Genomic DNA, 15,710 nt, shown 5'->3' on the forward strand with positions numbered 1-15,710 from the left:
TATTTCTAAGCTATTACGTTATATTATTCCATGATTAGAATTTCATAAAAAATCACGAGTTGTAGTGCAAAATTTAATATAGAAATACTAAATTAAAAATTATCATATTATTTTTTTTTATTTTTAGAAAACCCGTATTTATAAATACAAAGTACACAAAAAGCAAAAAAAAAAGTAAAAAAGTAAAAAAAAAAAAAAGAATTAAATGAATATTAAAGAATTTTTCAATAATAACGTTTTAACCTATAGATTTTTAAAGAATATTTTTAAATATTTCTTTATTTAGTATTTATACATGTTCAAAATGATATCAATATTTATTTATTTATTGTTTTTCTCTAATAATAAAGAATCGTTATAAAGTTAATCGGCTGATTTATGTTTAAATCTTGAAATCTTTTGTAAACCATATTTAGTATTTCGGATTTTTTTAATATGTTAGAGTTTTAATCAAAAAAAAAATAAAGAATACCGGAGTTTCTGGTGCTATGTTACACAACAGATTTTAAATGAACATTAAAAAATAGAAACATCATTGTCATTTATATGATGTATTTTTATACCTTCCATTTAAGTATTCTTATCTTTTACTTCCAAAAAAATGGAGTAAATGGGAATTTTTACGAATTTAAAGGATGACTTTAAAAGATTAGTTAAAATTTTCTAAAGACTTCTAGTACAATCTAAAATAATTCATATTATATTTCCTATTCAATTCTTTTATTGCCATTTCCAGTAAGAAATCAAAAAAAAAAAAACGGCCCGAAAACGCCAAATCTAAAAAACTTTGATTGAGAAACGTTGCACGATCATTATGAAAGTAAGATGTAACACGAACACTTATATTTCTAGGCAAGCTTAAATAAGATTTTGTTGGGCGGTCAGCTAAGTTCAATTTGGCATTACTAAACTATATATGTGTATATTAATAAATCTGTGCATATGCTTTAACATATTGCATGCAAGAGTCAAAAATGACATACTAAACCACCTTTCTTTAACCTTTAAGTAAACCAAATGTATTGATTAGTTTAGGCTTTTACTATTCCATAAGAGTTCATTTAAAAAATCAAAATTGGTAGATACAAATCAATTACTATTCAAAAATACAGTGCATACAGCCCCTGCAACATAATAATAAATTATATATGTGGTATTATAGTATTTTTGTATTTACTGATAATTACAAACTATATAACATTCCAAAATTCTTTTTTCATATTTTTGTATCACGGTTTATAATTAATGCTTTTGAAATTTTTAACGTTCCTTAATATCTTTCTTTCATAACTACTTACATTACACTTCATTTTTTTTTTTTAAACCACCTTTTTCAAAATACATTTTATTTAAAACAATTAAATAATATATTTGTTTTTAAATATTTTTCACGTAAATATAACTCTTACAATTACATTTCACTTTTTATTTTCATATTTTCATATTTTCATATTTTCATAATTAAATATTTCAAATATTTCCGATAACAAAATGCCAACTTACAAAAAATTAGGATCGAAAAGAACCCCAGGATTATATACCTTTGAGGTATGTGAAAAATTTCTTTTAATTTGATCTATATTTCATACTTTAATTACGAAATTTAATACAAAAAAGAAAGCTTATTAGCGAGAGTGTGTTAATTTGCTTTAATATTTAAAGGAAGCACAACTTATTGAACTATATAATCAATATTCGGATAGAACAGATAAATGGAAGATAATTGCAGCTAAATTAAATCGTACTCATCAAAGTGTTCGTGGACAGTGAGTATCTTTTCTATAATAATTATAAACAAAATGTCAAAATATTCATTTTTACTTTAAGAATTAGTACTTACCTCTAATTACGTTTTTATTTTAGATATGTTAATCATCTGGATGAATCTAGTTTGTATTCTTTTTCCTTTTTTTTTCCTTTTTCTTTTTTAACAATCGATAACTTAATTTATTTTATTTCGAAATATTTAACTACTTTGTGATTTAAATTCTACGCGAAATTCGATTTCATATTATAGTTGATAAATCCGAGTTAACATACGAAGAAAAATGTAAAATCGATGATCTTCAAACCAATCCATGTTATAATAATAAATATTATAAGAAATGGTCAGAAATAGCGAAGAAATTATCAGAAAATAGAAAGCAAGGAAGAAGAACTGAATTACAAGTTAAAAATTATTGGAATAGTAAAGAACGAAGTCAAAAACGTAAAAGTAAAAGTGAGGAAAAAAGTTATGAACGCATTTCTAAAATAATGAATATAAATTATATTATGGATGTTTGAATATATAGAATAGTAAAAATAAGAAGCAAAAAAAAAATATTCCTTCATTATTTTTTTATTAATTAATGGTTTATCGATTATGGTTTATCGATTAATAATAATTATTGAGTTAAATTAGTTAAAGTTCAATAAATTTTTTTTTTTTTTTTCCAAGAAAAAAAAAATTTTTTACAATATTTAAAATAATTATTATATTAAAATTTCATTATGCACTTACGCATTGTTTTAGATTCTCCAGTATACTAATTTTAGTTGTTCTGGTTTTAACTAATAATCAGTTATGAATCTTTACGGCGGAGAACATATCGGTTATGGATCTTGTTATGAATCTTACGGCGGCGGAGGACATATCGATTATGGATCTTGTTATGAATCTTACACCGGAGGATATGGTATCAATTGAAAACTTATAATTTTATTTTTTATTATAGACCGAAATATAATGAGGGCGGCGTTATATACCGCGAATCTTTCCGAAAATTTTGGAGAGCTGGCTAGTTGTTGGTAAAAAATCAACATATTAAGCGGATAGAAAATATGTGAAAGTTTTTGATATTTTCCATTTTAGATGTTTTGACCCCGAAATTTAATATTATCTAATTTTTTTTTATTGGTGTAACATATGCGATGCAGATATATATCGTACTCTCCACCAAGAATTAGGTCACTTTAAAGATTTCAGGCCACAAATATCTTAAGAATGATGGTCAAAGCAACGGAATACGTCTCATCATGGATAAGAAGCGATATATCATAAAGCTGCAAATGAATGAGATAATATCTCAGAGAAGTCTTACCATTCTATAACATTCTACAAATTCTACAAATCATTCCATGATAATCACTAATAATGAAAAAACATTTCGATAATTAATTACGTGTCGAATGAAATCTCGACAGCTAAAAAGTTAATAGGTAAATCAAAACCAAGTTTTATTAGTCAGAAAAAATTGAGATCTTAAAACGACATCTTTTAAATCTTCACGTAATAGGATAGAGAGAGATATCGTGGTTGAGATATAACTTGATTATTAATCTATCTATACAGAAAATGGATTATTGTTAATTATAACCTAGTATAGCTTGGAAACAACGGGAAAAAGAACATACGCCTCAAAGTATAGTCAAAAATCGATACTTTTTTATTCAGCAAAAGATTCGCGATCATGTTTGGAATATTAATAAAAATATTTTTTTTTTTTTGGAAATTTTATTTTTTGTGTTAGAATTTATTAAGGTTTATAATAAAATTTCTAAAGAAATTATACATTTACAAATTTTTTTAATTTATAAAGACTTTGGTATTTTGGGTTAGCATAGCTGTGATATTCCTAAATTATAATTATGATTATAAATCCCGGATTTGTTTCACATTTGTTGCCACATTTACCATTTTACCATGCAAAGTGACGCTAATTAATTTATAGGTCGACGATTTGCAGATTTTACGATTTTACGATGAGATTCAATTGGACTGTGTTACCATGTTTGACACCACAAAGTATGATCGACACAGAATTAATCTATAAAACTTGTAGGCCAAATTTGGATTTCTTGTAACTTCTTTTAGAGACAGATGCATGATTTCGCTTTAACTTCATATAATTAATTAAAGAAGGTACTTTTTGTCATTATTATTGACTGAAATGAATGATATACATCGAACATATTCTTGTTTATCATATAAAGACAATAATCTAATGGGAGCCTTCTTTTGTTTTTTTTCTTCTTTAGGTTTAATTCTTCATCAAAATTATTAATATTCAAATGTTGAAAATGGAGATTAAATGGAACAGATTAAGTTGGAAACCACCCAACTCGTTTATTATAACATTTATCATGACAGTGATACATCTGAACACCTTTTTCATTTAAAAATATACATTAATACATGATCCATGAGTTAACTGCCAAGGATCTGCAGAAAGTGGGGAATATAAAGTGGCGTGAAAAAAAAAATTATTTTGAATAATAAACTATTTGATAAATATTATGTATTAAAATATGCTATTGTTAAATGAGTTCACATAAAGAGCATTATTTAAGACGGCTATCGGAAAAAAATTACTAGCGATCGACATAAATATCATATGGATCAACGAATTTAAAAATAATATCACCCGAGATCAGCACATTCGAAGTTCGAACTTGCGTCTCTTTAGGGCCGGAATTACAGAATGTCGGCTGGCATTATTGAAAAAAGGGAAATATTTGCGGTCTTAAATTTAAGCCTTTTACCACGTTCTTTCGAAAGAAAAGAAGCTAGTCTTAAAGTCTCTAAAAGATTAGCACTTTAATAAGATTCTTTAATAATTGTTCGGCCTAATAATTCGGTCTAATTTTAAAAAAAAGTAGGTCTAGAACACTTTTTTTTGATTTTTTTTTTTAAAAAAATAAAAAAATTATCGTTAAATTACTTTATCATAATTAACAATTCCCACAAAGTTATATTCATTAAACAAGTTCTATTCTACAACATTTTGATCTAGAATATTTTATCACTAATATATTCATAGTATAGTGGCGTATCCAGTGTGAAAAGGATTAACCAAAAGATCATTGGGCAAAATATTACATATCGATTAATAATAATTGAAAAAAAATCTAATATCAATATATTCTATTATTTTATATTAAAGCAAAACAATAAGTTGGAAAATTGTGACACGGTAATTTATTTATATCTAAAAGACTACTTGTATAGTTGTATTATTATATTTATTTGTATCTGTAAACCTTTTAATTCAGTCGAATAATATGATAAGTATTTTTAGCAAAATATTTATACTAAAATCATCTTGACCTGAAAAAAGCGATTGTTTATTGTTATAAATAATTTTTTTTTTTTCACATGTAAATGACAATATAAAAAATTATTATGCATCTAAGTTCTTTAGAATCTACCATTTAAAAAACAGGTTCATCTACGATAAAATCAAATAAAATCTTAAAATATAAATACGTATGATGATGACAATTGTTTTTTAAATTTATACATAAATGGTATATTGTAACATTATTTAAAAAATATTTTTTTTGCTTAAAGTTATTTAATATATATTATTATTTTTATTATTTTCTATTTATAGGTATCCGCCGCAATTCTTATTTGGGCGAGAATGCGTGATCAATTAAATAATATTAGGACAATTCATTACTAAATTAAGTCATCTTTCAGCAGAATAGTTGATACTTAAGAAGAAGATAAAACATCTTATTACAAGTTGTTTTTATAGAATTGAAAATAAATATAAATAACGTTTCACAACACTTCAAATATTTTCATCATAATAAAAACTGGCTTATTATCGGAATTGGACCAAAATTAAGGCCCCAAATTACTATTAAAATTGCATGTGATCATCGTAATTCTTTACACTATCCTTTGTTATTTCCATTCCCACTTCATCTTTTTCATTTCTTTGCACTACCCCTTATTCTTTTTATTTCCCCTTTGCTCCATTTCAACATTTCATATACTTTACATTTTATAGTCCTAACTCCCCTTTAAACGTGAACTCTTGTTTAAATTAAATAAACTCAAATTTTCGGTGGTGTGATTAATTCAGATAATGCATACTCCCTCTTTATATTGTAAATCGTGAGGTAGGGGAGTTTTTTATATTGTATAGTATAGCATATATTATCTTGTATTACTTTGTTTCAATTTTTGTAAATCGCACAATACACGATCAGTTACAATAAAATCTTTAAGTTTATTTGGAAGTTTTATTTATATTCTGAAAAATTCGAGCATAGGCTAATAGGCTATGATAAATAAATTCATGATCAGTCATCAGGGTATGTGCGGAAGAAGCATCAGAAAGGAAGTATCGCTCAAAAAATAATTAGCCGTAATTATATCCCCTATTAAAAAAAAATTCTCTAATAAAATTCTCCGTCAAAAATACTTTCACCTATTAAAAAAAATTCCCAAAAGAAATTCTTTATCAAGGAAACTCCCTCCTATTAAAAAAAATTCTTAACGAAATTCTCTATCAAAAAAAAATTTCACTTGTTAAGAGATTTAAGGTTTGCGGGTTTTCAACCAGACGAAGGAGAATTTGCTAATTGGGCTTACCAGGAATACCGGAAAAAGAAAGCACAAGAATTAGGAGTTGAAGTTAGTAATATTATTTTGGATGATTAAAAATTTTCTAACGAAATTATCTATCTAAAAAAAATCTTCCCTATTTATCTTAGACTCGGGCGCTAGTCCTGAGCTTTGTATTTATTTTCACGCACACGTAATTTTGATTGTGAAGATTCTTCACGGTTATACCTATGCGAATACATGTTCGATAAACTAACTTCTGTTTATTTTCCCGAATGAATGAAAGTGTGAGAATCTTAATAGTTAGATGTATTTATAGCGATAGCTGTAGAAATTACCATAAATGAAATAATATGACGCAGGATCTCGCATTATATCATTTATTTCTTTGTAATAAAATTTTATACTCTATTCTGAAAAACAAAGCTTCATATGCATTGCAGACTTTTAAAAAATATATTATTACATGAAACTGTTACAATTTTAAAAAATATGTTACATGAAATCGTTACAGCTAAAAAATTTTAAATATGTTACATGAAATTATTACAGTTAAAAACTATTAAATTGTTCTATCACAAAATGCAAGTATGTTGATTGAAGCAGAAATTAACTTCCCACTAATTAATTTTTTTTTACGACCTTAATCCTTTTCTTTGCTTGTTTATTCATACTGACTTTGCTATATAGATCAACTTCATCATTAAATAGCCTTTTTTTACATATTTCATGCGCAGTTTTTTCTTTTACCTTTTCAACGGTTCTTAGTTCATATTCCGAAGCAGTATTAGCGTCCAATTTATCATTGGCTATATGAAACAATAATAAAAGGTTATATAATGTAACATTAAGATATCTTAAATCACAAACTCGTACCTTCAGAAAATTCAGCACGACTAGAATACGTATATCCATAAAAATCCTTGAAATTTGCTTTATATATTACAAGACAATTTGGATATAATAAGTCTAAAGCATCTTCAGCCTTAGGTCCGTTTGTACATATGAAAAGCATCCAGTCCTTAAGTTCAGGAAATTTTTCCTTTAATTTTTTAAATGCCTTTTCAGTTTTATCATACATGGCTTTTATCATTTTCTTGCTTAAAGTCTGGGGCTGATTAGTTTTATCGTCTGAAGATTTTACTTGGATCGCAAAAAGGTAATTATTAATGAAAAAAAAGAGATCAATTGGAGTTCCTTTACAATTCTTATATACGGTACAAGGTGACAGATGTTCATCCTGTGATATATGAGGATACCGATGTTTAAGTTCCCGATATTTTATGGAACTTTCGTCAGGGAGCTTAAATTCACACTCTTGATGCTCTAAAAACTCAAATTCATTAAGATTATACGCGCCTCTGAAGAGATCTTTCATTGTCACGTTTTTGTTCTTATTCAAGATTGAAAGAAGTGCAAGCCGTAAAGTCCAAAATTTCATATTGAAAAATTCAAAGCTTTCCCAAAAAATATGAGAATCTTGCCGAATCATAGCTTCCCAAAATTTACATGATTTGTTATATGATGTTAAAATGACCATCCATATATAAGGCATGCGGACATAAAAGGAAGTGTTATTAGCTACTTTTTCCAAATTTAGAATACCTTCTGATGAGAGGTCAATGTAAGATATTTTTCCACCTTTATCAGCTTCATCATCCTTAGACACAGGGATATTAAGGATGGCATGTGCAATTGCTGGAGTTATAATGTTAGCGAACTTCTTAAATTTGTATCGATCCATAAGTTCTTCCTTTACATGTGACACACAATGTATGTAATCCACATTATTTGTTCCACGTTTAAGTTTCTTCAACAAATCTATATAGAAAATTTCTAGAGCCCGAATTTGCCCACCAAAGTCACTAATACAACGATGAAAAGTATCACTCTTGATGTAATCTTTTAGAGCATGATTATGTTCATAACAAGCAATAAATTCGCTAATTTTCCGAACCTCCCGTTCCCGAAGAAGGCGAAGTGGTAAAGGTAGAAAACGGTATGTTGATTCTCTGAACATTTCTTCAAGAGGACCTTGAATTGTTCCAGCCAAGATCGGTACATAGAATGGACTTCCAGAACCAGAGCAATTTAATCCACCAACAGCATGCACAATTTCACGAACTGGATTGTTATAACCTCTCTTACTGTGCAAAATGTTTAACTCATCAATTCCAAAGATAATTATGTCAATATCTGTGCCAATATCCTTGAGAACAATCTCAAATGCACCACTAATTGTAATTTGTTGATTGTAGATGGTGTCACCACACATCCTCACAAATTTTTCATAGTCAATAGTTCCACCGGCAATAAAATGTCCAAAAAGAATTCTCAGTGCGACCGATGTTTCACCAAGAGATGCATCTACCAATTTTGCAGGAGTACTATTTCCGAAGGTAACATTTATGGCATACATCCTATCTTTGATTCTATTCAAGAGTTTATCATCATTCATATAATTTTCAGCATTCTCGCGTAATAAAGTTGGAATTTCTTGGAGGAATCGGCTCTTTCCAGTACCTGGCCCATTTGCCAATAGAGGAATAGGGTGGATGTTTCGATCTATCTTCTTACGGTTTTCAAATCTTTGACACATCCCATCCCGTGATCCATTACCATTAAATAATATTTTCATTGTTTCGTCTCTACCCTGTAAAGGAAACTTGGCACCATACGAATCCACTAACTGATAATATACATAAATTAGTAATCAGTAACAGAGGAGGCAACAACAGGTTGAAAACTAAAATATACTTTGGGTGCCGCGATTTCACTGGAACGCTTCAAAGTTTTTATCCAGTTGTAAATTGAATTAACATTACTCCAATCAACCACATCTATATGTGTGAATAGTGGCGGGTTAGGATACATAACTAAAAATAACACTCAAGTAATTTAACTGCGGATACTGTACCTTGTGGAAGGGTAGCGGGCGGTGGCTGTTCCACGATTATGTGGATGTGTCTACTAGGGGGTTGTTCTTTGAAATGATCTCCAATAGTATTGAGATCGTTGTCCAATTTCTCACCTCCGAATTTTTCTTTGATGTCGACTCCCTCATTTATCTCGTATTTTTTACTTTCGATAATACTAACTTTCCATAATTTTAGTTTGTGTGGGAGACTATCCAATCCTGCTTGACTCTTGATGATTTGTTTGAGTTGTCCTATGGTCTTTCCTGCATCGAAATCAACAGGAAATGCATTCTTTTCGCCTAAAATGATACAACCTAGCATAATTTCTGTATAACTGCAATCGCAAAAATCGAGTTTTGAAATAGCGAATAGCTTGACATTTTACATGTATATATACATTTTCATACTAAATGGTTGTTTAGTAATTACTACGAGCTGTGAGTCAGCTACGGACAGGATCAATGTACATATATTTTTTCATAAATTTCATAAATGATTGTTGAAACATCACTGACTCACAGCTCGTAATAATTATTCAAGGTTTCAGGGATCAATGTGTATATATATTCTTATAAATGGTTGTTAAATAATTACTACGAGCTGTTGAGTCAGCTACGAACAACGATGTTTCAAGTGTTTCAAGAATCAATGAAAAAAATTTATCATAGAAAATTAGCTAACGTCACAATGTCACATGAGGGTGCTGATCAATAATTAAGAATTAAGTATTGCCGCCTGCATTATCAAAATAGTCATACAATACCTTTCTACATCATGTTATTTATATCCATATTTTATATATTTTACTATTTCATTTGTACAATATTAACCCTAAGCTGGTATTTGACAAAACATTCCTGTAAAGTACTATTGAATTTATACGCAACATATTTTTATATTATTATTAATAAAAAAGTTGCGAAACGTCTAATACATAATTATCTTTTTGAAACTAAAAAAAAATTATGCAGGAGATATTTTTTCGATGCCAATTATTAAATTTTGTTTATAATCACTTCGATTAGTAATTATCTTGCATCATTGTATTTTTTTTTTGAAACCTGATGTTGTCATTAATTATTTTTATCTTTTGTTTTGTTACTTAATTATTAAGTGATCGTCATGAATTAGTCAAATTCGCATTGATTACGTAACTGCATGTTATATTAGCGAAATAGTAAAAACATCGCTATTGTTCATAACTAATTGATTTCAAAATCTTATAAAATTAGAAATAACTAGATGTAACCCGTCGCGTTGCGGCGGGAATGATACTTGCCCATCAAGTAAGAGAGTAATAAAGAGAGTAATAATAACACACGTCTCCCATCACTCCTCTTCATCTTCTCATCAATTCTTTACGTCTCCCATCGCTCCTTTTCGTCTCCCATCACTCCTTTTCGTCTCCCATCACTCCTCTTCGTCTCCCATCGCTCCTTTTCGTCTCCCATCACTCCTTTTCGTCTCCCATCACTCCTCTTCGTCTCCCATCACTTCTTTTAGTCTCCCATCACTCCTCTTCGTCTCCCATCACTCCTTTTCGTTTCCCATCACTACTTTTCATCTCTCATCATGTCCTATTTCTCCTTTTTGCTTCCTATCACTTCTCATTACTCTTTTTTTCTCTTTCATCTTCTATTACTTTCCATTACTCCATTGTTATTTCGTTTTTTTATTAGCATCTTTCTCCTTGGTCATTGTAATTTATTTATCTTTTTATTTATTGCTATTGTTTAAATACAGTGATTTTTTTCTTTAAAATCGTAAATGTGTGGCTTAAAAAATTTTAATATTTGCAAATAAAATTTTATCAAATAAGATTATTTTGAATAAATATGAAAAAAAATTTTTTTTATAAATATCTTCGCAATAAAATTTAAGTTTTAACCGATCAAAATAGCTAAGTTAAAAAATCAGCCAAATAAATTTGTACATCATGTGACATATTTGAAAAAAAACCCAGGCGGTGATCGCCCAGGCGACAGTTAGCAATCCTCCCAAAAAAATATTTCACAATCCCCCAAAAATCAATTATAACAATCTATTGCTATGAAAAAAAATTTCCCCAATTATAACAATCTATTGTCATGAAAAACATTTTCCCATAGAATTTACTAAACCGATCTATTGTTACAAAAAATAAATAAATAAATTATGTCAGTCTATTTACATTGAGCCTACCACAGCGTCAATCCGATCACTGATCTAAATCTAAATGGTTTAAGAATGTGGTTTGGGAAAAAAAAAATAACAATGAAGAAGATTGAAAAAAAAGCGAAAAATAAAATTTGGGGGAAAAGAAAAAGGATAAGGAAAGAATAAAAGGAATCCGTAAAAAAAATAAGTACCGAAAAAAATTCTGAAAAAAAAGAATAATCTGGTCCAAAAAGACTGAAAAAAAAATTTTAAAATAAATTAATAATATGGTCTAAAAAAAGCGAAAAAAATAATAATATAAAAAAAAATAGTCTTAAATGACCAATAAAAAAAAAATTTTTCAGTTTGGGGAAAAAAAACAATAAAATTCTCAGGTTGGAAAAAAAAACGAAAAAGAGGAAAAAAAATGAAAATTTTTTTTTAAAAAAAAAAGGAAAACAAAAAGGAAAAAAAAAGGAAAAGAAAAAGGAAAAAGGTTCGAAAGAGAAAAGAGGAAACTTAAAAAAAAGAAAGAACTGAAAGTAAAAGATCGATTCAAGAAAAAAAAAGAAAATTAAAAAAAAAGGAACTGAAAGAATTCAATTCGAATGGGATATGAAACAGAAAATTATCGCTTTTCAACAACACAAAAACAACATAATTTATCGGTCGAAGATGTATGATAAAAAGGAACAGTTATCTACGAAATTAGTAGTTAAGAACACTTGAGATCCTTTTCTGAAGTGATTTACTAGGAAACATGTGGAGTTCGGTCCCTGGAGTGAACAAAAATAGTTAGTCTACTGAAATAAATCCTAGAAGTGTTTCGTATTAGATATAATGGAATAATTGCCGTGCCCAAATCACCAAATCATTTTGTCATTATGGGCAAACATAGACATTAATGCTTTCTTGGAGTTATATTTCTTCGAAAGAACAATTTAACTATTTTAGTAAAGTATTTTATGTGATTAAAGTAAGGAAATAATGGCGTTTCACTAAATCTGCCCTCCCGAAAAAAATGTATGGAATTTTTTCTTGGCATTCCAAATTGGAACAGAGGCACATGTAATTTCGTTGGGGAAAAAAGATTTTTTACATGTGTATGCATTTTTTCGTGTGAGTATGTGCTGTAATTGCATCGGAATAGTAAAACCGTTAACCATGAATTTATTCGAATTTTTTTTTGATTCATTTCAACTTTGTATACATTTTTTACAGTATGAAAATAAAAAAACTCTAAGAAAAAGTGAATGAACTTGAGAAAATTACTCATTAAAGTTAATCATTTATTAGTAAAAAACCTATCATCCTCCGCAAAATCGCTTTTGCGAACTGCCACATTATTAAGTATTCATGCAGTGCCGATTGGTTCTTGTTGAGGTTGTGCATTAGGGTCGAATAATGCATTGGGATGAAGTGTGCAAACGGCATTGCGCACGGCGTAAAGTTCGTTTAAATTTGGGAAATGGAATACACTGCATGAGTTCTCATCTCTACGTTTATTTGGCGCGAGATTAGCGGTTGCAAACGCATCCATCACGCCACGTACGTATACTGGTTGATCCAGTTTTGGTTTGCCTAAACAATACTTAAAGATTTGTCTAATTCCGGCCTAAATTACATGTATTTTTTTTACATAGAAAATCCAAAAACGGGGGGTTATGTTAAACGAAAAATTGAATTGGTGCGGCCTAAATGGGAATGCTGGAAGGTGAAAATGACATATACGAATTTAGATTTATTGTTAAATTTAAAATTTAAAAAGGATATTTATAAGAGAAATAAATGTTTATTTGGGCGTCAACGTAATAAATCATGTAATATGGAATTTTTGGAATTGCTGGTTAAAGTAAAGACGTTAAAGTATGGGGGAGGTGATATATTCTTGGCTCTTTGATACTTCAAAGAGCCTGGAGTAATTACAGTACATCGTGGTATCTTCGTTCATGTTGAGGGGTGAGGATTAAGACGTAAAATTACATTTCGGGATTGAGAAAAGCTAACTTTGTCCGAAATTTTAAACTCTATGTTTGTCAGGACCGCTTGGATTATGCCATCAATTGTAAAATTTGTCTTCTATAACGTCGATAGTTACTAGATTACGAAGGACAATCAATCATGTAATTTTATTGTAGATAGCATTCAAATTTTGCCTGATTTTTCATTGCAAGCTTTATGTGATACAGAGTTGTAAATATATCATAAATCAATGGAATAAATACTTTTAATCATTTTCATCAAATTTTAAAGTATTTATCAAAAAATTCTATAATTTAACATAAATTATCGAATAAAGAATTTATAATCTGTCAATTAAAATAATTTTTCTTATTATTCACTTAAAATAAATTTTACAAAATTATAACATTCGTGCATGATGTTTTATAATGTTATAAATTTATAATAAATAGTTTTCTTTATTTAATGATTGAATAATCCTTATAAAAAAATAAAAGAGAACTGAATTATTTAAATTACAAACTAAGAATCTTCCTATTACTCTAATCTTAGTGTTTAAATAATTCAACATAAGATAAATAATAATTTGGCATTTAAATCGTAAATTAATTTAAAATTCATCTATAAAATAAATAGATTAGTAAATGAAGGTTAATTTTGTTATTTTAATATATTAAACAAAGTAAACAAACCATCGAGAATTTCTGATTTATCTTGTTCTGAATGAAGACTTGAATTATTCTGTACTTCATCTGTAAAAATAGAATAAATTAGAATAATAATGCTGATCATTATTAATAAATAATTTTATTTTACCTACCATTAGTACCAATATTTGATCGTTGTTGCGTGAATTCTCTCTCATAGTCATTTTGAATATCTACTATTATCAATAAATCAAATTTAGCGACATATTCATCCTTATCTTCAACAATGTTATAGGAAAATTAGAATCGATATATAAATGAATTTTTAAAGCTTTACCATTATCTATCTTCAATTTTTTGGATAATCTGGGTGATTCTTCACTATCATTATCTAAAATTAAGATATACAGTAAATTAGTATTTATTTATTATAAAATACTGATATGAGTAAATTACCTTTAGAACTAATTGGTGTATATTGATTACTTGATTTACCAAGATTACTAGCTATAATAAAACGAATCATTTAATATTTTATCATATAAAATTCAAATATAATTTTAATAAATACTTACAATTACTAGAAATACTAAAATCATATGATCTAGTGATATAAAATGCTATTTAAAAAAAAAGATTATCTCAATCAATTTATTTATTACAGGACTTATACTAAAACATTAATATCTTTATATTACCTTTTTGTTCTTCTATTATTATTTATAAGAAGAAGATATTATTAATAGTAATTGAATATTAAAAAAAGATTAAATTAATAATAAATATAAAACAATTATTATACCTTCTGTTGCATTTTTTGGTTCAGGTAAGTTTTCAAATTTATGTATTTTACTTGTAAATGATTTACTATTTAAGTTAATTTTTTCTTTATCTACTTTCGCTATTAATTGAGGTAATTCATTTGGATTATTTTGATAATATGTTTTAATTTCTCTTATTTTTTTCCAAAGTGCATATGTATCAGGTCTTTTTAATGGATTAGCATCCCAACATTGTTCCATTAAACTTTTATATTTTAAAGGTATTTCTGATACAATTTTTGGTCTTATACCATCAATGATATCAATTGCAAGAATATAATCATGTTCATAATTCATAAATGGTGGTTGTCCAAATGAAATTTCCCACATAAGCATTGCAATACTATAAATATCAGATTTAAAGGTATAACCTTTTCCATTAATAACTTCAGGAGCTATGTAAGGAAGATTTCCATATATGCTTGTTGATGATTTGTCTGCAGGACCACAAAATCCAAGATCACCAATTTTCCAACGATCACTAAGCTGTAAATATAATACATTTCCAGAATGCAAATCTCTATGAATTAAATTCTCTTTATGAACATAATAAAGTCCCTCAATTATAAAATAAGTAATGTTAATCCTTTCATTCCATGTAAGTTGATTATGATTTTGTTGTAAATATTCTCTTAAATTTCCATCCATTTTTCTCATTATAAGTAAATAATTTCCATTTGATGGATTTTTTGTTAAACCAAAACATTGAACAATCTCTGAATGTTTGTTGCTTATAGTTAAATGTGATTTAGTCTTTAAAATTAATAAATTTTATTATTAGTAATTAAATTTTAAATTTAAGTTCTTTAAATATTTTTAACTTACAAACCTCTTCAAACCAACTTTGACTTGCATCTTCAACATTTTTTAATTCCTTAAGTATTAC

At 27.7% G+C, this 15,710-nt stretch overlaps 3 protein-coding genes across 3 annotated transcripts; 1 reads left to right on the forward strand and 2 right to left on the reverse strand.

The window, feature by feature from the left end:
* Nucleotides 1–1,226: 1,226 nt before the first annotated feature.
* On the forward strand, nt 1,227–2,464 carry OCT59_027995 (uncharacterized protein). The gene is made up of 4 exons (XM_025326402.2): nt 1,227–1,548; nt 1,663–1,766; nt 1,864–1,889; nt 2,018–2,464. The coding sequence occupies exons 1-4, from the start codon at nt 1,492–1,494 to the stop codon at nt 2,284–2,286; spliced, it is 456 nt and encodes a 151-aa protein (XP_025176275.2). The 5' UTR covers nt 1,227–1,491; the 3' UTR covers nt 2,287–2,464.
* Nucleotides 2,465–6,964: 4,500 nt separating this feature from the next.
* OCT59_027996 (uncharacterized protein) lies at nt 6,965–9,579 on the reverse strand (the record flags this gene model as incomplete). Its single annotated transcript, XM_025318390.2, has 4 exons — nt 6,965–7,149; nt 7,217–9,029; nt 9,098–9,180; nt 9,258–9,579. 4 exons carry the CDS (start codon nt 9,577–9,579, stop codon nt 6,965–6,967), a joined length of 2,403 nt encoding a protein of 800 aa, XP_025176276.2.
* Nucleotides 9,580–13,966: 4,387 nt separating this feature from the next.
* OCT59_027997 (uncharacterized protein) lies at nt 13,967–15,025 on the reverse strand (the record flags this gene model as incomplete). The annotated part of the gene is made up of 8 exons (XM_066147012.1): nt 13,967–13,977; nt 14,049–14,108; nt 14,177–14,239; nt 14,341–14,394; nt 14,460–14,510; nt 14,579–14,623; nt 14,702–14,713; nt 14,806–15,025. The coding sequence occupies 8 exons, from the start codon at nt 15,023–15,025 to the stop codon at nt 13,967–13,969; spliced, it is 516 nt and encodes a 171-aa protein (XP_065993768.1).
* Nucleotides 15,026–15,710: the final 685 nt, after the last annotated feature.

Source organism: Rhizophagus irregularis, chromosome 8, assembly GCF_026210795.1.
Source record: "Rhizophagus irregularis chromosome 8, complete sequence".
Classification (NCBI taxonomy): Eukaryota; Fungi; Glomeromycota; class Glomeromycetes; order Glomerales; family Glomeraceae; genus Rhizophagus; species Rhizophagus irregularis.

Bases quoted from the DNA above. Each gene is read 5' to 3' on its own strand.
- OCT59_027995 (XM_025326402.2), top strand. From the start codon at position 1,492: ATGCCAACTTACAAAAAATTAGGATCGAAAAGAACCCCAGGATTATAT. The intron at 1,549-1,662 runs GTATGTGAAAAA...TAATATTTAAAG, and splicing joins CAGGATTATATACCTTTGAG to GAAGCACAACTTATTGAACT. The intron at 1,890-2,017 runs GTTTGTATTCTT...TTCATATTATAG, and splicing joins TAATCATCTGGATGAATCTA to TTGATAAATCCGAGTTAACA.